At 40.6% G+C, this 21,985-nt stretch overlaps 1 protein-coding gene across 3 annotated transcripts in view; it reads left to right on the top strand.

Moving 5' to 3' along the window:
- Positions 1-10,103, top strand: part of LOC111864610 — a 219,445-nt gene extending 209,342 nt beyond the window's left edge. For all 3 annotated transcript variants that reach the window (XM_023851976.2, XM_023851977.2, XM_033751494.1), the window contains 3 exons: positions 2,431-2,571; positions 6,485-6,622; positions 9,822-10,103. In XM_023851976.2, the coding sequence (XP_023707744.1) occupies positions 2,431-2,571; positions 6,485-6,622; positions 9,822-10,031 (489 nt within the window). In that variant the 3' untranslated portion in view covers positions 10,032-10,103. The remainder of the gene's footprint in view (positions 1-2,430; positions 2,572-6,484; positions 6,623-9,821) is intronic.
- The last annotated feature ends 11,882 nt before the right edge of the window (positions 10,104-21,985 follow it).

Genomic DNA, 21,985 nt, shown 5'->3' with positions numbered 1-21,985 from the left:
GCTGACAGAAAGGGACTAATTATTAGATACCACTGCCAAGTAGAGGGTAGAAACCTTGCTGGCAGAAAGGGGCTAAAGTACCGTATTTACGCATGTATAGGCCGCAGCACAATTTTCAGACAAATTATAGAAAAAATAATTTTCTTGGAATATTATTACTAATGTATTACTAATTATGAATATATTTTTTTTTAAATGAAGTGTGATTTCGAATATTTCGAATATAAGCCGCACCCCAGTTTTCCTCTTGAATTTTTGGCAAAAAATGTGCGGCCTATACATGCGTAAATACGGTATTAGGTACCACTGCCAGAGGAGGGACTAACTCGCTGACAGAAAGGAACTAACTATTAGATACCACTGCCAAGTAGAGGGTAGAAACCTCGCTGGCAGAAAGAGGCTGATAGCGAGCACCAGTATCGGTAGGGAGATGGAGACGGTAGAAATTAAAAGGGGGATGTACAATAGACTATCAGTCGCGGTGCATGGGGAAAACCACCCCCTCAATACTGAATCACTGAACGGTATTAATATTAATTCCTGTTGCTCCCTCTCGAAGACAGGGCATCTGTGAAACGCTGCGTTTCATTTCAGTTTCCTAATCTTATAGACAGTCTGCAGGACTCCTTGGACGGGGGATCAGCCCATCAGAAGGCCATTACTTACACATGATAACACAAACACAATAAATCCAGACAGACGTCCATGCAACGAGTGGGATTCGGACGCACGATTTCAGTGTTTGAGCGGGCGAAGACATGCGCGGCCACTGTGCGTAGGATGATTAGAGAATAATAAACTAGAAACGATGTAGAAGGAAGCGGCGATGCTATCCCAGCGTTTACTTAAGAGGGACGGGCGAAAATAACGGAAATACTTAGTCGGGAGAGCCGGCGTTCCGGTAATAATTGGAACCGGACGCCTCCCGCCTCCAGAATATGACAAGGTCGAAGCTTTACTGCGTGAACCAACCTTGCTCGGTGCACGCGCTAGAAACTGAATTCCTCGAAGGGATAGGAGAGGGGAAAAGATAAAGAACAGACTCGAGGCAAGTACGGCAGGATCTGGGGAAGCCGATCAGAAAATAAGGAATTAGAAAATAACATCGCCGTAACATAACCCTTTTCCCTATTTCAGTTCGGGATCGATTAAAAAATATACTAAAATCTGTAGGCAGTTTGTGGAGCTCCTTGGGGAGGGATACAACAAAACAATCACTCGGAAAATGAAAATCAGAAAAGTAACCAAAAGATTGACGGATTATACACCGACTGGGAAAATGAACATTGGATACTGTAAAATACTACTGAAATATCAGCTCTAGAGGGACAAGTGAGATTATCTGTAGCGGAGTGCAAATCCATGTGGTGGGAATGTTGACAGTTCTTACGTTTACGTAACATTCTCTGTTTCCATATTCGAAGTGACAGTTTAAGGACTTCTATCATGTGTTAGTTCATTCTTGATAGCCCACTATAAAATCATCGTTGGTTTCGCCTTTCCTGGTACCACTTCTGCTGGCTAAGGGGCGAAGAAATGACGTTAGCAGCATTGGCCAGAGAAGACTCACGACAGTACAGTCTTGTATTTAAGCATCCTGTTTCATTACTATATTCAGCCGTGTTTACATATAATTTTCCGTCTATAATGAAACTATACATTTCCTCCTTCACATTTGTTTTCGTTATTAACATGTTTCGGCCCCAAACCGCCATCCTCTGGTGTCCCATTATGCCAAACCTGCTACACTGCACTGAGTAATGTCCATTTCACACGCGCCTAACTGAGCATTTCGTAATAAAAATGTTACAATTGTACTCAACTGTTCTGCGTTAAATCTTATATGTTACAGTTCATTCCATTTAAAACCAATTAAAAATCGTTACAATTTTTAATTATATAAGAACTCCTAATTCCAGCTCATAAGGGGTGTCGTCTATTTGTCCAAGCAAGTTCCTGTCAGATGAAAGAGTGTCGAATTTCGTGCTTTTGTGGCCATTCATGCGTCTAACATACAGTGAATGTATCGCCATTCTCGTCGAATGGGCTGGGATTGCGTAGGAGTCTGTGTTCGATTCTTGGCTGGGCAGTCGGTCATGCGCATAGAAACGTTTCCTTTGGCTTCCTTAGTACTCCAGAAGAATATCTCCAAATATATCACAGTGACTTTTTTTTCAAAATATTAATGCTCATCTAATATATAACCCACACCTTTGCCTGTGTTCTTAAAACAGCTTCTTTAAGTAACAAAACACTGAATCAGCCATTAACTTCATTATGATGTGTCCTCATTGTGTGCTGCCAGGATTCCGAGATATTGATATTGATTGGTGTTATTCATGTTAGTCACTGATATGGAAGACATTTGCATTGCATATTTTGTCAATGGGTGCCATAAACTGATCATATATTTTTCTCGATTCTTCACAGGCTAAAAACACTTTCAATGTGAATTTCGACCAGATTTACCAAGAATGGAAGGCCGTGCACTACGGATGGCTGCCGACTGCGGAAGAACTCTCCAAAAGTTTGGGAGAAAAAGTTCCATATGACGTGCTCGAGAAACTCGATGTAAGAAGTAATCCAAACACTACACGCTGTAATATTAATTACGAAATAAGTCCTAAAAGAAACACCACATCACTGCATGTCGATCCAGTTAAAGTACCATAAGATGGACATTTATTCTTTTTACTACTCTTTATTCTATGTCACTGCTATCAACTTCATACAAAATTTTATCCAATATCCTTCTCTCAAGATTAAGTCCATACATCGATGAAATTATTGGGGATCATCAGTGTGGGTTTCGACGTAACAGATCAACTACAGATGAGATTTACTTTCGTCAGATACTGGAGAAAAAAATTGGAGTACAATGAGACAGTACATTAGGTATTCGTAGACTTCAAGAAAGCCTATGATTCAGTTAGGAGGGAAGTATTGTACAGTATTCTGATAGACTTTGGGATACCCATGAAACTAGTTAAGCTGATTAAAATGTGTTTAAACGAAACATATAGTAAAGTCCTTGTAGGTAAATATTTGTATGATAATTTTCCTATCCATAATGGTCTGAAACAAGGAGATGCTCTATCGCCACTCCTTTTCAACGTTGCTTTAGAATATGTCATTAGAAATGTCTAGGAGAACCAGGTGCGACTGAAATTAAATGGGGCACATCAGCTGTTGGTGTATGCCGATGACGTGAATCTACTGGGAGATATGTAGATACCATAAAGAAAAACACAGGAGGTTGGTCTAGAAGTAAACTAAGAGAAAAATTAAGTATACGTTGCTGTCTCGTTGCCAGAATGCAGGGCAAAATCATGACATAAAATAGCTAGCAGATACTTTCAAAATGCGGCACAGTTCAAATATTTGGAAACTACACTAACAAATCAAAATTTGATTCAGGAGGAAATTAAGAGGCGATTGAATTCGGGTAATGTTTGCTACCATTCAGTCCAGAACCTTGTCTTCTAGTCTGATATCTAAAAACATAAAAATTAGAATATACAAAACTATAATTTTGTCCGTGGTTCTGTATAGGCGTGAAACGTAGACTGAGGGTGTTCGAGAACAGCGTGCTGAGGAGAATATTTGGACCGAAGAGGGATGAAGTAACAGGGTTGGAGAAAACTGCATAATGAGGAGCTTCATAACTTGTACTCACCAAACATAATTTTTTTTTCATTGGCACCACAGCCCCAGTGGGCCTAGGCCTACCTCCATGAACTACCAAACATAATTAGAATGATCAAATCGAGGAGGATGAGGCGGGTAGGTAATGCAACACAAATGGGGTAACACATATAGGAGGTGGGATATCCAGATGGAAAGATGCCACAAGGGAGGCCAAGCCGTATGTGGGTGGACAAAATTAAAATGGATCTTGGAGAGATAGGATGGGATGGTATGGACTTGGTTGATCTGGCTCAGGATAGGAACCAATGGAGGACCCTTGTGAACACTGTAATGAACCTGCGGGTTCCATAAAATGCTGGGAAATTCTTGAGTAGCTGTACAACTGGCGGCTTTTCAAGAAGGGCTCAGCTCCATGAAGTCAGTTTATACTGTTTATTTTATTCTTGTTAGTATTAAATTATACTGCACATTCTCATTCCTAACTTATAGAATAGGGCGTAAGTGTGTTATGCTAATAATTTTAATATTCTTTTAGTTTTTTAGAATACTACTACTACTACTACTACTACTACTAGTAGTAGTAGTAGTAGTAGTAGTAGTAGTAGTGCAGTATTAATGAAACATGCATACTCTATACTCATATAATCAGTGATGTTCTTGAGGCAAAGTAAATATGACACCCCTGGGGATAACATAATGAACCCGAAACATTTTGGTAAAAATATAGTAACAGAGTGACTGACTGCATTAGACTAAATTACTTCATGTGTGTGCGTTGCATTAGATTGTCGAAATATAGGTGTGATATGGGAGCAACGATGGGAATTCAAACTTCAAGCAATCACCCTTTTACAATAAGTGCACAAAATATGCAATGTCGCACATAACCTTGTGCACACTTATTACGTAGTTACATACAGGAGCCACGCGGTAGTGTAGTTGGTTGAGGCACTATGCTACAAGCCGGAAGGTCCCGGGTTCGATTCCCGATGAGGTAATTGGATTATTTAATTGACCTAACCCTTCCAGCCGCACTGTGGCCCTGGGGGGTAACGGGCGGCCGGCGCGTAAGGTTGACAACCTCACCGCCATCTGTGAGCCGATTGTGTAGAAAATGTGGATGCCTCGATGTGTTCACAACCCTATGGGCCTTCATGGCCTTTTGCAGGGATAGCTTTACATTTATCTTTTATTAATTGCATACACGTTTTACCTCTACTAGTTAGACGTTTCGGTTTTTACAATCAACACACTACCATATATCAATTGAAACGCAAGTGCTGTTGTTTATATTATAAATATGGCCATGTACATCAGAAGCTTCCATACTGACTGCGACTTAGAAACTTAATACATCAGATTATGGAAGCATAAAAAGTTCTTCTGAAACGTACGAGTTATAGTAAAGAATTGGACGATAGTTGTATATGATGAATTGGCTATATTGAACATTCCGAAAGTACTGAAGAAGAGCACAAGGAATCTTGTTAGCCGAGAGTCGAAAACAAGATCATTCAGTTACAGAGCAGACGTGCTGACAGCTCGACCGCGTTGAGCATCTCCGTCTGTTTCAGTGAACTGGGATCAGACACTCTTTGAGCTTATATTGATTCACGTCATTGACCAGTAATCTCGATGACCGTGATCCTTGGGGACATCTTATGCATTCCTCAGCGGTGACTCCATTTCTTCTTCCGTCACACTGCCTCGTCACCGATGAAATGTTTTTGTATCACAACTAGTTACACTGGAAGCTGGACGTAAGCTTTGTCTCTGAGAGAGACCTGTGTATGTACTGTCGAGCGCTGCATATTGGAGTACGCTCCAGAGAGTAAGCAAGTAACAGGAGACCGGAAGTAATTGCACAGTGGGAAATGCAATTGTGTACTCCACTCCAGGACGATAAAATGAAGATGAATGGCATGAGCGAGACATGTGACACGCATGGTAGAGTTCAGAAATGCACTTAAATATTAATTGTAAAAACTGAGGAGAAGAGACTACTTGCAAGACCTAGATGTAGATGTGAGGAAAATATTAAAATAAGTGTTACAGTAATAGGGTGTGATGATGTGGATTGGATCAGTCTGGCTCAGGATATGGGGCCAACGGCGGGGTCTTGTAAATTTGGAATGAAACTTCGGTTCGATAAAGTCTTGGAATTTCGTGACCAGCTGAGTGACTATTAACTTCTGCAGAAGGCAGTTTTATGGTATTAAAAATCGAGAGATTCTGAACCTTTTATTGGTTGACATATGTAAAGGTGCTCGTGTGTGTGAGCACCGCTCCATAAAGATGTTCACGGGAAGCGACCGCGGAATTAGATGGAGGTGAGTGACCAGAACCTCAGTCCACTCGCCCGGTACTGTATGAATAGGAAGAAGAGTGGCCACTAGAGCCACTATTTGAAGCATGAAACTCATCTATAGTTCAGTCGCTAACTCACAAAAAAGAGACTGCGTCTGTTACAAAGACAACCCTGTTAGTACTGTTTAGGGAAATAATCGCTGTTTAGTCTTAGAATCATATAAAATACGTAAGTGAGCTGTGTGCAGAAAATGCGTATTTTATAAATAAGTCGTTGCGTATAATAACCACTCTGCTTCAGACGGTTGATGTATGAATGCAATTGCATGAACCCATTTTCTGTACTTGAAGATTCATGATATAGCTTACGTTACGTTCAGCCGCAGAGGGCAATCAGGTTAGAGCGATATTTGTATGAAGTGTATATCTGCCATACCAAATATCGCTGATATCTGGTAAGTGGGTTTGGAAGTATGGACGGACGGACATTGTGTAAAGATCGCAATACTGAAAGTCGCTCTTGTTGCAGCTTGACATGGCGCTGAAGGACACGTATAGGTACCTGCAGAAATACGCCGTCGGCATAGAACAGGTCGTGTGGGACCAGATGGACAGTAATGGGCCCTTCAAGAATCAGTTCGCAGACATCGAGTTCAAACTGAGAGCGGTGAGTGGGATCAACATTGTAGTGCTTACATATGAACCCAGATGTGTATCAGGCCTGCATAAATTCATGATGGCGTGTAGAATATTCTTCCTGCTATATTACCACTAGCATATGATCTGTCAAAGGTGAGGGAAAATGAATTATTCCTTCCTTCTCTTTAACCCTTTCGTATCTTTATATCCTTCCCTCCTTTCTATTGTCATTCCTCTTCGCCGTACTTCCTCATTCTCTTTCACGTTAAAACAGTCCCGTCACTCGGCATTATCTTTCCTCCACCCCTTTATCACCTTCCTTCCTTCTGACATATTCATTTTCCATCTCCTTTATGTGTCTGTCATATTGTCATTCCTGCCCCCGTGGTTGTGGGTACAAACATTTTACTATTATGGCGGCGCAATATAATAAGAGAGACGTAGACATGCATAATAAAATAAGTTTAATAAGATTAATAGAATTAAAACTGCATAATGAGGAGCTTCATAACTTGTACTCTTCTCCAAGTATAATTAGATTGATCAAGTCAAGGAGGATGAGGTGGGCAGGTCATGTAGCACGAATGGGGGAGACGAGGAATGCGTATAGGATATTGGTGGGAAAGCCAGAAGGAAAGAGACGACAGGGAAGACCAAGGCGTAGGTGGGTGGACAATATTAGAATGGATCTTAGAGAGATGGGATGGGATGGTATGGATTGGATAGATCTGGCTCAGGATAGGGACCAGTGGAGGGCTCTTGTGAACACGGTAATGAACCTCCGGGTTCCATAAAATGCTGGGAAATTCTTGAGTAGCTGCAGAATTGGCGGCTCCTCCAGAAGGGTTCAGCTCCATGAGTAAGTAAGTAATAGAATTATAGGAAGATATTTTGTAAAGAACATTTTTAAAAATATGCAACTTAAGTAAGCACGGCTATATTCACATTGTTTGCATCAGAAGCGTGAACTTATCTTATAAGAGAGAGAAGAAAAGCTTGGAGGTTCAACATATTAAATTACATAGAGAATTTGTAGGCTTTTCAAGAAGAAAGCGAATTAGAACACTACACGGAGTAAAACGACGACAGTCACCGTCACTCAGTATGCAGAAATATGTACACAGCAGTGTGAGAGAGGAATGCGAGGGGAGATGTGGAAAACCGAACGAAGATTGTCGGACGAAATTTTAAGTCTCAGAATGGATCCTAAAAACCAAATTCTTGTCTGTACAGGGGAACAATGCTGAATGCACAATTCTCATGAATAATATTAATAGTCTACTTTCATTACACTGAGTAAAAAGTTTTAGGGTTTATGATTACATTATCATCATCATCATCAAAACGTTGGGATGATGCTGAGGGGAAGCTATGCCGTGTAGCCATTTATGAGCCTGAGCAGCTCTCAAGTGCAGACTCATGGTTTATTTAACGACGTTATATTAACCGCCTAGACTATTTCTATAGCGTCGAGTGGTAGGCTGATTGAAAGGGATGTGAATACACAGTCATTGGCCTTTTTAATATAATGTCACAAATTTTGCCCGGGCGGAGGGGTAAGGTCAAGTTGTCCTTGTGCTTAACTAATTAAACACTACGCCATGAAAGCGTATGGAGGAGTGGATGTATAGATCCACATTTTCTTGACCTCGGCACTAGACGGAAGTGAGTGGTCAGCTTCACGCCCCTGCCGCTTTACCCCTGAGGAAAGAGCTTTCGGTACCCATTGGATAGGAGGTTGGATGGCCCCCAGAGCCGGTCTGGACTACATGGAGACGTGAAAATTCTAGCCCTCCCCCTGACTTGAACTCCGACCCCTTGATAACCCAGCCCGTAGCCAGTCGCTATACCGACTAAGCTATCCCGACACTTTCGAGGGGAGAGGGGCTGAGGAAAACTAAAAAATCACTCAGGATAGAAACCTGTGTCTGGGTCTGAGATTCTGCATGTCCGCAACACTAAGGAACAGGAATAATCAGTCAGTTACATTAGGTAATCAGCAAAGTGGTTGTACGCGCGCTGGGCAACTCAGGTTCCACAAGCAGTAAGGGCAAACGCACTTCCTGCTTTCTGAAAGGGGCATTGTTGCTGGCCTCGTAACGTTTAATCTGACTCCACAGAAATCGCATTTGACTCAGGATACAGTGATAAGGACGCAGCCCCAGAACATAAGCCTTGCGTTCTGTACAGTTTCGTTGACGGCGTAGTTACCACATGTGCTTTCATGAACGGTCTTCACTCTTTGTATGAATTCATTTTACAGTTTCAGCATTGTTCTCACAGAGACGATCTTTCAGTCACTTAAGCATATCATGCTTACGCCACGAAATTGTCGGAATATGCTGCATGAACATACTGCACTGCCCTTCTCCGAACCTTCTGAATCCTTGACGTTATTAATTTCGTCAACGATGGTTCAAATAAATTATTAGACGAACTGTGAAATTATAACCTTACACCGTACATTATAGGAACCGGGATAGCGCAGTCGGTATAGCGACTGGCTACGGGCTGGACGACCGAGTTGTCAAGAATTTTCTGCACGTCGTCCAGACCGGCTCTGGGGTCCACTCAACCTCCTATCCAATGGGTACCGAGGGGTCTTTCCCCGGGGGTAAAGCTGTAGGGGCGTGAAGCTGACCACTCACCACCAATCTATACATTCATTCCCCCATACGCTTTCATGGCATAGTGCTTAATTAGTTAAGTTCCCCCCCCCCTTGGCACTACAGCCCCAGTGGGCCTAGGCCTACCTCCATGAACTTCTCCGTTCACTTCGGTTTTTCTTGATCTTACACATTCGGTAGGACTCCTTGGACGGGTGATCAGGTCGTCGCAAGGCCTCTACCTGTACACAGCACAGAAACACGCACACAAACATCCATGTCCTGAGCGGGATTCGAACCCACGATTCCGGTTTCCAAGCGACCGAAGACAGTACATGCCTTGGACAATTAGTTAAGTACAGGGACAACTTTACACCGTACACAATACAATGACTTGCACAATTCAGTATACCATAGAAAAGAGAACTCTATATAAAGAAAACCTGCACATTAAGTTATAGTATCCATGCATTTCGCAATCAAGTGACGTGGCGAAGTGCACTCACCCCGCCTATCTGTTTACATCAAGTTATTTCTTTAGTGAAACGGAGAATAAGGCGGGGTCCATTCTCTGCTCCTCCGGTGGTGCTTTGCATTGACTGTTTGCGTTGCGTGTTGCAGACGCTGTGTGAAATCCAGGCGGCAATGTTGGAGCGTGGAGTGGCGCAACATGACAATATCACCCGGCAAATCATGGGAAACGAACTGCGCCAAGTAACTAACTCATCGTACCGGAACGTGCGGGACTGGGTCATCTTCCGGGACTGCATGAACGGGCTGGAATACGTGATCCAGGTGTTCGAGTACTTCAAGGAGAAGTTGACCTCCTGAAGCACACCCATTCTTGGACAGGAGCACCACTTCGGCGGCAAGGATCGGCTCGACGTACACAGCAACTTCCGTCGAACACATCGAATTGCGTCCTCACAGTATTGGCATTCACAAAGAAGCTGAGCTTTCGACTTATCTTCACTCTCACTTAAAAAGAAATTTATCTTGGTTGAAGGTGAAGACAGTTATGAAACGTACCGTCGTATTTTCATTAATTCCGTCACTCAGCTCCATCCAAGAGGGCAGTTTTACTGCTTTTGGAAAAATTTTTATTTTACAAAATACTTTTAAATATAAATCCATATTCGTGTATACTATAGACAAAAATGGGATTGTTCACTAATTATCAGTGGGATATTGCCACACGTAAATTATGCGAGTCACTGTATGATATGTACTAGTAAACACCCATCACTACTGATACATTTAAACTAAGGACCATATGGTATGTAGGAATGAGACAGAGGTTAGAGATATTAATTAGACTTCTCCCTACGTGGATGTGATGCATGTGCATTGTAACAAGGGAGAGAAAGCTTTAAGTGTATGTATATATTTATATTTGTAAAGCCACGATATAGAGCAAAGAGCCGTCCAGAATCTCAGACGATCGTAGAAGCTATGTAGCCAGTATTTATAGACCTTACGTAAGAACATTGATAGAATGCTGATTGTATTTTCTTCGTATAGCAACACCATCGTTTTACTCGAGTACTGTTCCTGTTAACAATTTTGTATTATATATATATTAATATTTANAATCAACTAAGATTGTCAAAAGCAGGGGTCTCAAACTCGCGGCCCATCGTTTCACTTTATGCAGCCCTTCTGATTATAGAATGTGGCACGCCTCGGTGTCGATTATTCTATTTTATTTCAAGTTTCTCTTCGCCTTTGCGAAAGGTTACAAAGAGATCTGCTACACCTCATCTAGGTTATCCATAGCTGTTACAGTTCTATCGGGTAACAAATGACCGAGCACCTCGAACCCCATGCTCTCTGGGTGGTAACCGCTGCCATGAACATTGCCACTCACCAGGGTTTTCCACCTGGAGGACAACAAACCACTGTATAGAAGCGAGCAAAATCATTTAAAAAGCCATGGTAATGTGTCAAGTCGCCCCATGAACTTCAGGATCGCGTCTGATCATAAACTGAAATAAAAATAAATATCCTATAAATTTAATGTTAAAACGGTTTATATTATGCCTAAAATGTAGCAAAGCACAAATTTACCGTGTAAGGTTCGCTTTACAAAGTGTTGTTAACCGAAGTTTAGCTGAAGTTTTGGAGGCTAGATTTTTTGTTCTCATGGGTGAGACTGAGTCCACTTGGTACTACGGCCACTGTTTGGCCTATTGTTCCAGCCCCGGATGATAGGCGATGACTGTGGAGCAATCGGTGGAATGCGAATTGGCAGGGGAAACTGAAGTACTCTGAGGAAACCTGCCCCATGCCACTTTGTCCACCACAAATCTCACATGACCTGATCCGGGCTCGAACCCTGGCCGCTGCTGTGGGAGGCCGGCGACTAACCGCCGAGCTATGGCATGGCCGAGGATTCTGTCGATTGTAACCATTGCAAACAGTTGTGTCAGACCTTGTGTCCTCTAACCAAATTTGGTAATGAAGTGGACCTTGAAATCTCTGTGTGTGGTATGTTTTATTTTGCGACGTCTCTGTCTAAAATGAAGAAGAGGAAATTCGGAGAAGAGTGTCTTGTATTTCAAGAATAATTGGGAGAACATGTAGTGCGTGATAAAATTGTTTGCCTCATTTGCAATAAGTGGGTATTAGTGGCAAAAGAATACAATTTGCGCCGTCATTACGGAACTTTACACAAAGATATGTTTGGTGTTCAAGAAGTGAAGCTAAGAGAAGACAAATTGCAGAAACTTAAATCTGATCTGCAACGGCAGAGGAATAATTTGCTGTTGCTTCTAAATCAAATGAAGCAGCAGTTCAAGGAAGTTTTGCTGTTTCACAAAGCATTGCCAAAAAAAATCAGGACCATTTATGGATGGTGAGAATGTGAATGTGCATAATGAAGGAAGCAGAAATACTTGATCCAAAAAAACAGAAGCTTTTTAAAGTCGTCAGTCTTTCATCAAACACAGTAACTGATCGAGTGAATGATTTGGCAGAAGATATACCGTGTCATATCAGAGAAAAACGTTAAGATTTTGTGGTATAATCAGTTGCAATTACGAGACAACAGACGTTACAGATACACCGCAGCTATCCGCTTTTATTCGAGGTGTCAATGAGGACTCTGAGTTAATGGTAAAACTTCATATACCTATGAAAGAGAAACATGTAAAATTATTTTTTTTCTGAATTTATAGCCTTTTTTTTAGCAAATATGAATTCTCTTAGGAAAGAACGGTTAAGTTTCTTAGTGACGGGGCTCCTGCTACGATTGGCAAAAGTTAACAGACAGTTTAAAAGAAATTGTAGAATCCGAGGAAACGGCTTCTTTCATTACTTTCCTCAGCAGGTTGTGCTGGACATGTGAGTGTGAAGAGAATGAAAATTTACATCATACCTCAGCGAAGAGATACAGTGCAATGTAATTTTAAATTGAAGATGAGGTCGTATTTCCTCCATTTAAGACGCATCCTTGATTTAGCAGTAGGTTTCAGGAACGAAGGCGCTACCGACTGCAGGACGGACCCATAATTTTTAAGACGCAACATTGAGCCTAGGTGTAACAATGAACGCTGACCGATGTCTCTTCATCGCATTGTGTTGGTTGATACTTAGTCGTTTCAGCATTCAAGCCCTCATTAAGTTTTTGATACATTGCCACAGGTAACAACATTACATAGAAATACTTTCGGAATCTTCTTTAGTGTTTACTGTCCCATGACTAGTGTTGTGAATATGACAATTTTCTTTGCCCTTCTGTCATACACGGCGTATTTTGTTGACGGCGATTCGTAGATGCCATAAAATATAAGATTCACCCCCTCACTGATTCATGAAGCTGAGTCCTTGAGAAGCCGCCAAATGTATAGCTGCTCAAGAACTTCCCAGCATTTTATGGACCCCGAAGGTTCATTACAATGTTCACAAGAGCACCTCCACTAGTCCCTATCCAGAGCCAGATCAATCCAGCCCATACTGCCCCTTGCTGTCTCTTGAAGATCCTTTTTAATATTGTCCACCCACCTACGTCTTGGTCTTCGTAGTGGTATCTGGCTTTCCCACCAATATCATATGTGCATTCATCTCATCCCCCATTCGTGATACATGTCCTGCCCATCTCATCCTCCTTGACTTGATCATGCAAATTATACTTTGCGAAAAGTAAAGGTTATGAAGATAAGACGAACCCCAATTTAGGAGAATTTTATGTGTGAAAAAAACGCATGTTAGAATCGAGAAAATATGATGATAATGTAACGGACCAATCTTCATATTGTGTTTAATTTTAAACCAAATACTTAACTTTATATTGCTGAAAATGGCGTGCGACCCGCCATAGCTTTCAAATTTATCCGTTTGGCCCACGTACGATTTGAGTTTGAGACCCCTTGGCTAAAGTTTTGTGACAGGTTTAGTTCACTATAGGTCCACCAGTTGTATGCAGGAAATTGTCCACTGTCTAATTTATCTTTGATTTAGGCTTGCACGACTCCTCAGTCTCTTCGGGCATTTGCGCGGGTTAGGCCAGGACGCTTCCTCCACTCTCTTTCGAATTTATTATTCACAATTAATCCTATAATTCGACGCTGTATGGTCTCAAGTACGGGCGCCGTCGCTAAATAAACAACAAAAAAGCTACACAAAATGACGTGAGAGTTGCTTTAGGTTGTCATTTTACTTACTTTTTAATTATTGTAAGATTAATGCCAACAGGTTGGATTAAACCCAACTACAAAACCACTGGGATTAGCAAATTAATATAGTATCTCAAAGGTGCTACGTTTTGTCCACCTGTTGCCCTAACCTAAAAATGAAAACAACAAAGTAACTGTATGCATGATGAAAGCCACTTGAAGGCTGGGTAGAGCCATCTCCCAACATGTCATTTATAAATCAAATGTCAGACAATGAGCAATGTCGAACATAAAGTTCAAATATAGTTACTAAGTTGTTAATAATTGAGACAAGAAGCTGAGAGGCTCTATGAACATTTATTTGACTAAACTTTGAATATTGTATTTTAAATTACAGTTGCAGGTTTTCTTCGGCGCTTTGAACTTTCCGTGTTCTCATATATCATGGTTCTACGGCACGTCATATTCTGTTGATGATAGATCAAGACTAATAATTCAGAAAACGACAGTGGAGCAGATGCAAACATTTTAATTATACGAAATAACTTTGTCTCATTTTAGGATGAGTCAAATTACGTGTTTATTTTAAAATTCCGCAGTTCTAGCATGTCTTCATTAAAGCCTCCGAAGCATAACCGTCACAAAAATTTCCAGGATCTCAGTGTTTAAATATGAATCTTCCTTATGCAGATAAGGAATCTCAATTCATACACGTGTGTGCTGACGTTTCATGCATTTACAATAAGTCTGTCTTTATTTACATAAGCAACTGTTTTGATGTTATTCTTTCCCTGCCCCAGATATAATTTACCATCAGTATTCATTATGTAATTCAGTGTATACCAGCTGTTTGAGAATGAGAAGAAATGTGTTTTTTGCTCCGTAACAGAGTGAACTAAAGAATTTGGAGCTACTTAAAAGTTATCTTTGTATTTTATACCTTTCATTTGCTGTATGATGTATGCAAAGTATACTAACAGATTTGAGGCTTATTGGGAATATTCAAATCCATTATTGAAAGGCCATAGATTATTGACTTGAATTGTCAAGAGGTATAATGGAAGTTTATTTTAATTTACATTATAAAATTCGGGGGACAATAGAGGAAACATTCGCAGTGCTTTTTTAACAAACTGTCTCTGTCAGAGCACTAAAATTGTTAAGGGAATGGCTGCACTGTGGCTTTGAACTATCTTGATTTCTTCCGGTTCAGTTTCTGTGGTATTGTCTTTTTACACGAATGCAAGTTGAGCTGCCGAAACTTCCGTTTCTGCGCAAATAGTGATTAACCTGTGTTACTCAGATTGTGTGCAAAATTTGAATCTGTTCTGTTTTCAGCCCTGAAATTGCAGCATAATTATTTATACTTTTATCCTTTATTTAATTGATAATTTAAATGATTTATTATTTCTGTATTAGCGACTTAACAAGTTATATTTATTGAATATAATCAAAATGTGTAATTTTATTCCCGTACCTTGATCACATGGTTCACAGAGTTCAGTCAAATTTCCGATTAATGAAATGCGAAGTTTGTATCAAATAAAGTGAACAGATCTTGTTTCCACGTGTATTGAGAATGCTGATTTGTCTCGAAAGGGTATTCTTGTAATTTAGGTTATTCTTTCAGTAATAACATAGAATAAACCTCTTTGAGTCTGTCAGTGAAAATTAGTACCTCATATTTTGAAAGTCCCTGAACTAAGCTTACTTAAATTTCGTTAATGTATGTTTACATGATGAAACAAAACTTAATGTTAGCATGCTCTTGAGGTGAAAGATTTGTTAAGCTATGGTGCGATCAGTTTTGTAAATTAGGTTTCAACTATGTGTATCATTAAGCCTGTTAATATTTTTAAGACTGTGATATTCATGTGTTTTATATTTTAATTAATGACACAGTACATCTATGTTATTGCCCATAATTGCCCCATTTGCTTGATCTCTTACATGGCCTCATCATTTCTAAGTTCACTAACCTCAAACAGAACCAATTTTGTTGCTACTACTTTAAAGCTGTAAAAATTGTACAGGACACATGAATGTCTGTAAAGAGTTCAACTAAATTTTAATGTAAATTCAATTGTTTCTTAATTCTTGACAAGTTTGAGGTCAGTGTTAGAAATGCAGTGGTTGAATTTTCAGAAATTTAGGCATGTATTAACAGCAAATCCCATTGATTCTCCCATTTCCTTGTAACTCTTTATGCTTTTGCAGAAGGAACTACATCAAACAGTTGATTATTTTATGTTAATTATTTTAATGTACCCATACCAATTATTTCACTTAATAAACTATATTTTATTTATTGAAATGAATTGTGAGTAAATCTACACACAATATAATACATATAAGAGCCTGTATGTTCCCATGAAAGTCCAACAACAATTGTACACTGTCATACCACTGATTGAAGTTTTAGCTTCGACTAGATGTGAAACTTGGGCTATCACATTCCTGGAGAAACGTCGATTAGGGGCGATTTAGAACAAGGTGCTGGGAAGAATATTTGGACAGCGAAAGAACAGTATGACGAAGAAAACTACATAAGGAGTACCTTCGTTTTCTATTCTTTATCAAATGGTGGTGGTGGTGGTCAGGTGAAGAAGGATGAGACGTGGAGGGATAAAGGATGACAAAATACATTTTAGTCAGAAAGTCTGAAGCGAAGAGACCATTTTGAAGACCTACGCATAGATCGGAGGATAATATTAAAACGAATGTGACAGAAATACAGTGTTTGTGGACGGGATTGATCTGGCTTATGATATGGTCCAGTGGCGGACTTATGTGAATGCCTCGGAGTTAAATGAAGAAGGGAAATTTCTTGAATAGCTGAGCGACTGTTAGCTTGTCGGCAAGAATTCTGCTCAGTAAAGTGCTAGGTTGCTGAAGTCCCACTGTCCTATCCGCGACCTGCTGCATTTATTTCATGAGGACCTGTTTCAAGTCCTACTTGAGTAGCTCTGATCTTGGACGAAGCAAATTGTAATTGTAAAGTATTTTCTCTTATGGCTTCGATTGTATCAGAGAAATTTGAGAGTAACAAATTTGTTGCTTTGCAGACAAAGGGCTAAACAGTATTCAAAATCCGGGAAGAATGTGGAAGTCTGGAAGCATCTTTGCAAATGAAAACAGATCTGTTTTTAATCAATTTTGGGAATCACTGGTCTGATTAAAGGAAAGAACCCTTTGCCCCTTTGCTTCATGAGAGCGACCAATTGCATGAGCGGGCGCTCTGACTAAGCCCTCTGCTCTGAGGATGGAAAGCAGAAAATTACTTTCATACGTTAATTAGGATTTCAAAGTATCCTCTCACTATTTGTAATTCTGTATTTCAGCATCCTGTTGCGCATCTTTAATTAATCATCTATCACTGTCAGTGATGCAACAATATTTAAAATATTCACTATTCAACACTAACACAACATGTTTCGGCCACAGACGGCCATCCGCAGGTGTTTCAATGCGTCCAAAGTGTTACACTTCTTTGATGCGCGCTAAAATTGCGCGTTGCAGTCCACTTAAAATAACATAAATGATTACTTAAAATTCATTAAACAATTTTTTCTATTAAAATCTTTCGTAAAATCCTATTCCCCCTGATAAGGGGTGTTGTCCACTTGCTTAAAGCTGTGAGATATTCCAGACTAATGAAGACGACAAAACACAACAACAAGCAAGGGGCATACTGCAGATTGCAGACGGCTAATGAAACAGAAACAAGCTCAGGAAAACTGTCTGGAATATCTCACAGCTTTAAGCAAGTGGACAACGCCCTTATGAGGTGGAATAGGATTTTACGAAAGATTTTAATAGAAAAAATTGTTTAATGAGTTTTAAGTAATTATTTATATTATTTTAAGTGGACTGCAACACGCAATTTTAGTGCGCATCAAAGCAGTGTAACAGTCTGGACGCATTGAAACAACTGAGGATGGCCGTCTGTGACCGAAACATGTTGTGTTAGTGTTAAATGATGAATATTTTAATGATCGTTGCATTACTGACGTACTTAATACATAGACGTTTAATTATCCTCTCACTATTTACTGAGAATGCGGTTTCGAATCTCGATAAAAACTCTCCCGCAATACTTATGTCGTTCTGACAGGCATTGCTACCGTACAAACTAGGAAGATTACAGAGTAAATTTTATGATACGTGTACATTACAGTGTTGTCTGTAGGGTTGCAGTAATAACGATAAAACTTACAGAAAATAGAATTTTGATACAAAAATTTGTTTTTATGTTAGTTAAACTCTGTGCCATATAGACGTGTAGGGGAGTGGACTAGTGACTCCACCTTTCCTGAACTTTGCATTAGACGGAGGTGAGTGGACAGCGTCACGGACCTGCCACCTTACCCCTCGGGGAATAAGCTCCCGGTACCCATTTGATGGGAAGCTGGGTGGACCCCAGAGTCGGTCTGGATTCTGTGGCATAGAGAAATTTATTGCGCTGCCTGGAAACGAACCCGGGCCGTCGAGCCCATAGCTCGTCTCTATACCGACTGAGGTATCCCAACTCTCGATTTTTGTATATGAAAGAAAAAATATATTCAGATATATTCGGGAAGAGGCTCGGTGTTTCGGTAAGTTGTCTGCAAACGTAGTAATTTCGAGAGCTAATTCACCGTGCATTAGTCGGTGCTATCCGGAGGCGATACGCTAATGAGGAAGACCCCGAGAACCGGTTATGTTCGCTTATCGGTCACTGAAGATCGACATAGCGGCTTGTCTTCTGCTTGACTAAAAGTGACTCCGATTTTGTACGCAGCAAGATGGAAGTCTCTTTCAGAAATTCCCTCTTTTATGGATCACTGAAAACTGGTTTCATGATTCTGTAGTACGTACTGTTTACTTATCCGAGTTGGAATGCGCTGTCCTCATTTAAATACAATTTGTACTGGTGGGGTTTGTTATTTGTTTTGCATGACACAAACAGTGGGATCGCAAGCTCTAATCACATTCGACGTATATGAATTTCTNGGGTAGAAGAAAAAGTATAAGAAATCTGCAAGCGACAAGACCGTGAGAACGGTAAAAGCAGACCAGTCTGCTGGAGGCGATACGTTCCTCCGAAACGTCGGTTAACACCACTTATACACGGTGCCAAATCCCAGAAGACTGCTTTCTTCAAATTAGATATAATTCTCTTCACTGGAAATTTAAATTATAAAAGAGGAATTAGTTATAATATAATAATCTATAACGGACTAATGCATAGAGGAAGAAAACCGAGACATAAGGTTAGCATTACGTAACCAATTCGTAATACTGGCCTATCTTATCGCCGATAAATATTATTATTATTTGCCGCAGAAGTAGCAAATACTCCAATTCTACCAATTTGCAAGAACTATCTAAAGTAACTCCTTAGAGCAGAGTCCAGCAGCTAATAACACTTAACCTGTCCGAGACCCTGTATAACATGTAACGTGCTAGCATTTACGGCGAGTTGTTAGACCTCGCGCAAACTGCAGGATCACCCCTTGTCATCAGTCTACGACTGTTTATTCACTATATTTGCAGCTACTCTCCATGGTTTGAAGTCGTCTCCTCTATCTGCAACCTCAGAATGTGCCAGTCTCTAGTGACAAAAGTTACAGTGACAATAAAAAGGACGCTATGTGTATACTGGTGTACGCTGTCTAATGCAGCATAATACTAGTATTTATGCCAGTAGAGTTAGGTGGCACGTCATTGAAAGAGTCATTCAGTCTACAAGAATTTTTCAAAACACAGCATGATAGTTTCATAAAATAACCAAGTTTCGAAATCGTACTAATGGAAACTTCATAAATGGATACGACTGTGATGAATACACAACATGAATTACCGAATTTCCGTCGCAGATGAAAAGCGTACAACTGTGAAAGATGGCAGACATGGCTAAGCCTCTAAGATAAGCAATTTAAATTAAATTTTCCCTTAACGGCAAATTTCATTATGGACGCACATCAAAGAAATTATATTTATGTTAAATTTACATCTCTGAAAGTTGACGTGTACCTGTGTAATCCAAGGCGGGGTTCTGTCTTAAGAGAGCTAAAATTAAGAGTTATGAATGCTGTATGGATGTACATGAGCTTGTTTTAGCAGAAACAGGAACATTTTCGTTAAGCATGCAAGTGTTGGACGTCCTCCTTAAAGAGACATTTTATCGCTACGAAACTTTTTCAATATAGGTGAAGGAATAACAGCTTTCCCCCCCAAAAAAATCTGAAGTGTGATTGATATGATTCTGATGCGACACTGCAAGGTTTAGTGAGGGATTGGAGAGGAGTTGGCAGAAGAGCTGCCCCGAGCGTAGACGTTAAACGCAATTAAATAGTTCAGTAATTAAAAGTCTTCACTGAGTGTCATCAGCGCAGAACGGACGAACTGCGAAAGAAACAAAGAGGACTAGCTTTTGTTTGCTTACTGATTGGCTGAAGATCTGTTATAGCCTTTTGCTCCCATCGATTTTGTAAATTTCAGCTTTCTCCTAGCGCAACCCTGCCGGGATAAGCACATATTTATTTCTCAGTTTCTTAAACAGTCTGTTTCAAGAGCAGACCGACTCATTACCAGAATTTTCAACGCACAGACACGTAACTTGCCATAGGTTACCTGTGTGAAATTGAATTTTCATGAGAAACTAACAAAAACAAAATACTTGAATGTTTTTGACGAAACTTCGTCATATGTAGTTATAGGGTCTTCACGCTTATCCATCATCTAGGTTTCTAAGAATAAATATAACGATGAATAAGCTGTCCAGCCTACTTAACTAACCGGAAATAGGGTTACTATAAAAACCTACTTCTGTAGCTTTGCTCCCAGTCTTCGGCGATTTGCGATAAGGGAGATATATTTTTTTCGGGTAATCCCATGTAGGCCGTACATTTCCTCCATGTCTGTTGCCGCTGGGACGTACATATGATGTACACCGACGAACCTCACTCACCGTCTGTAGTCCTGCGAATCGGTTTAGTGTTGGGACAGTGGAACTGAGGCGGCTACAATGGGCTGGGCATGTAGGTGGGATGGGAACCGGCGGGGAAACGTCAATTTAGAAAACTGAAAAGAATATGAAAAGATAAATTAAAATCAGTCATAGAGATCTGTCGGTCTAGAAAACCGAGATTAACCGCCGTGGGGATCCGTTGCGCTGACCACGCGACACCCTCAATCTGCTAAATTTGGCACTAATTTCGCCAACAAGCGGCGGTCGCTCGGTGGGTATAGTTCGTTTGCGGACTACAGGCCACGGTGTTTTTTAGTCATAGAGATCTGTTGAGGGAATCGGAGGTTGATGGAACTAGCTAAGGATTGTTATCAGTATCCGGTTTGATGTTAGCGATGTTCAACTTCTGGACTCAGCTATCACAGTGTTTTACTTTCACTTTTATTTGGCTCATGAAAACCGTCATTATCTATCAGGGACTTTTCAGGATCTTATCAGTATTTTTCTGAGACCGAAAATTCTCTAATTACAAGGTTCGAGAAAAAAAGCTTCTCTGGAGCAGCAACTGGCACTGTTAAATTTGATTTCTATGCCGTTTTGTGATTGTTGCGCTGTCCTATTTTCCTAATGTTAACTTTAAATTCGAGTTTTACCTCGGTATGATGGAATGGGAACTATCAGGCTCTGCTCTTAAGGAAGAAACACTAGTAACTGTAACAGTGGGGCCGCGCCATAGCTCAAGCGGTTAGTCGCTGGCTTCTCACCGCGGCGGCCTGGGTTCGATCCCGGGTCTGGTCAAGTGGATTTGTGGTGAACAAAGTGGCGCTGGGGCAGGTTTTCTCCGAGTACTTCGGTTTCCCCTGCCAATCTTCATTCCACCAATTGCTCCACAATCACCCTCACCTATCATCTATGGCTGGTACAATAGGCCAGAAGTGGCCGCAGTACAAGGGACTTAGTCCCACCCAACTAGCAATAAAAAAATTGTAACAGTGACAGGAGGACTTGAGTTGTTCTCACAGCACAACATTTTCGAGGAAACGAACAAATTTTCCTCAGCTTTATTTTGACGCGTAGAGCCATTTCTAGGCACCGCCCGAAATACGCACACGGAACAATAGAAAGGGAAGAAGTGTTTTCCATGTGGTCGCGCCATGCCCAGTGCTGGGAAATGGGCCAGTAGACATTCACTGACAACAGAAGAGATTGACTTCGCTGAC

Source organism: Cryptotermes secundus, unplaced genomic scaffold (assembly GCF_002891405.2).
Source record: "Cryptotermes secundus unplaced genomic scaffold, Csec_1.0 scaffold7, whole genome shotgun sequence".
Lineage (NCBI taxonomy): Eukaryota > Metazoa > Arthropoda > Insecta > Blattodea > Kalotermitidae > Cryptotermes > Cryptotermes secundus.
Note: the sequence above shows the minus strand (reverse complement) of the source record. Positions and strands in the feature narration are given on the sequence as shown.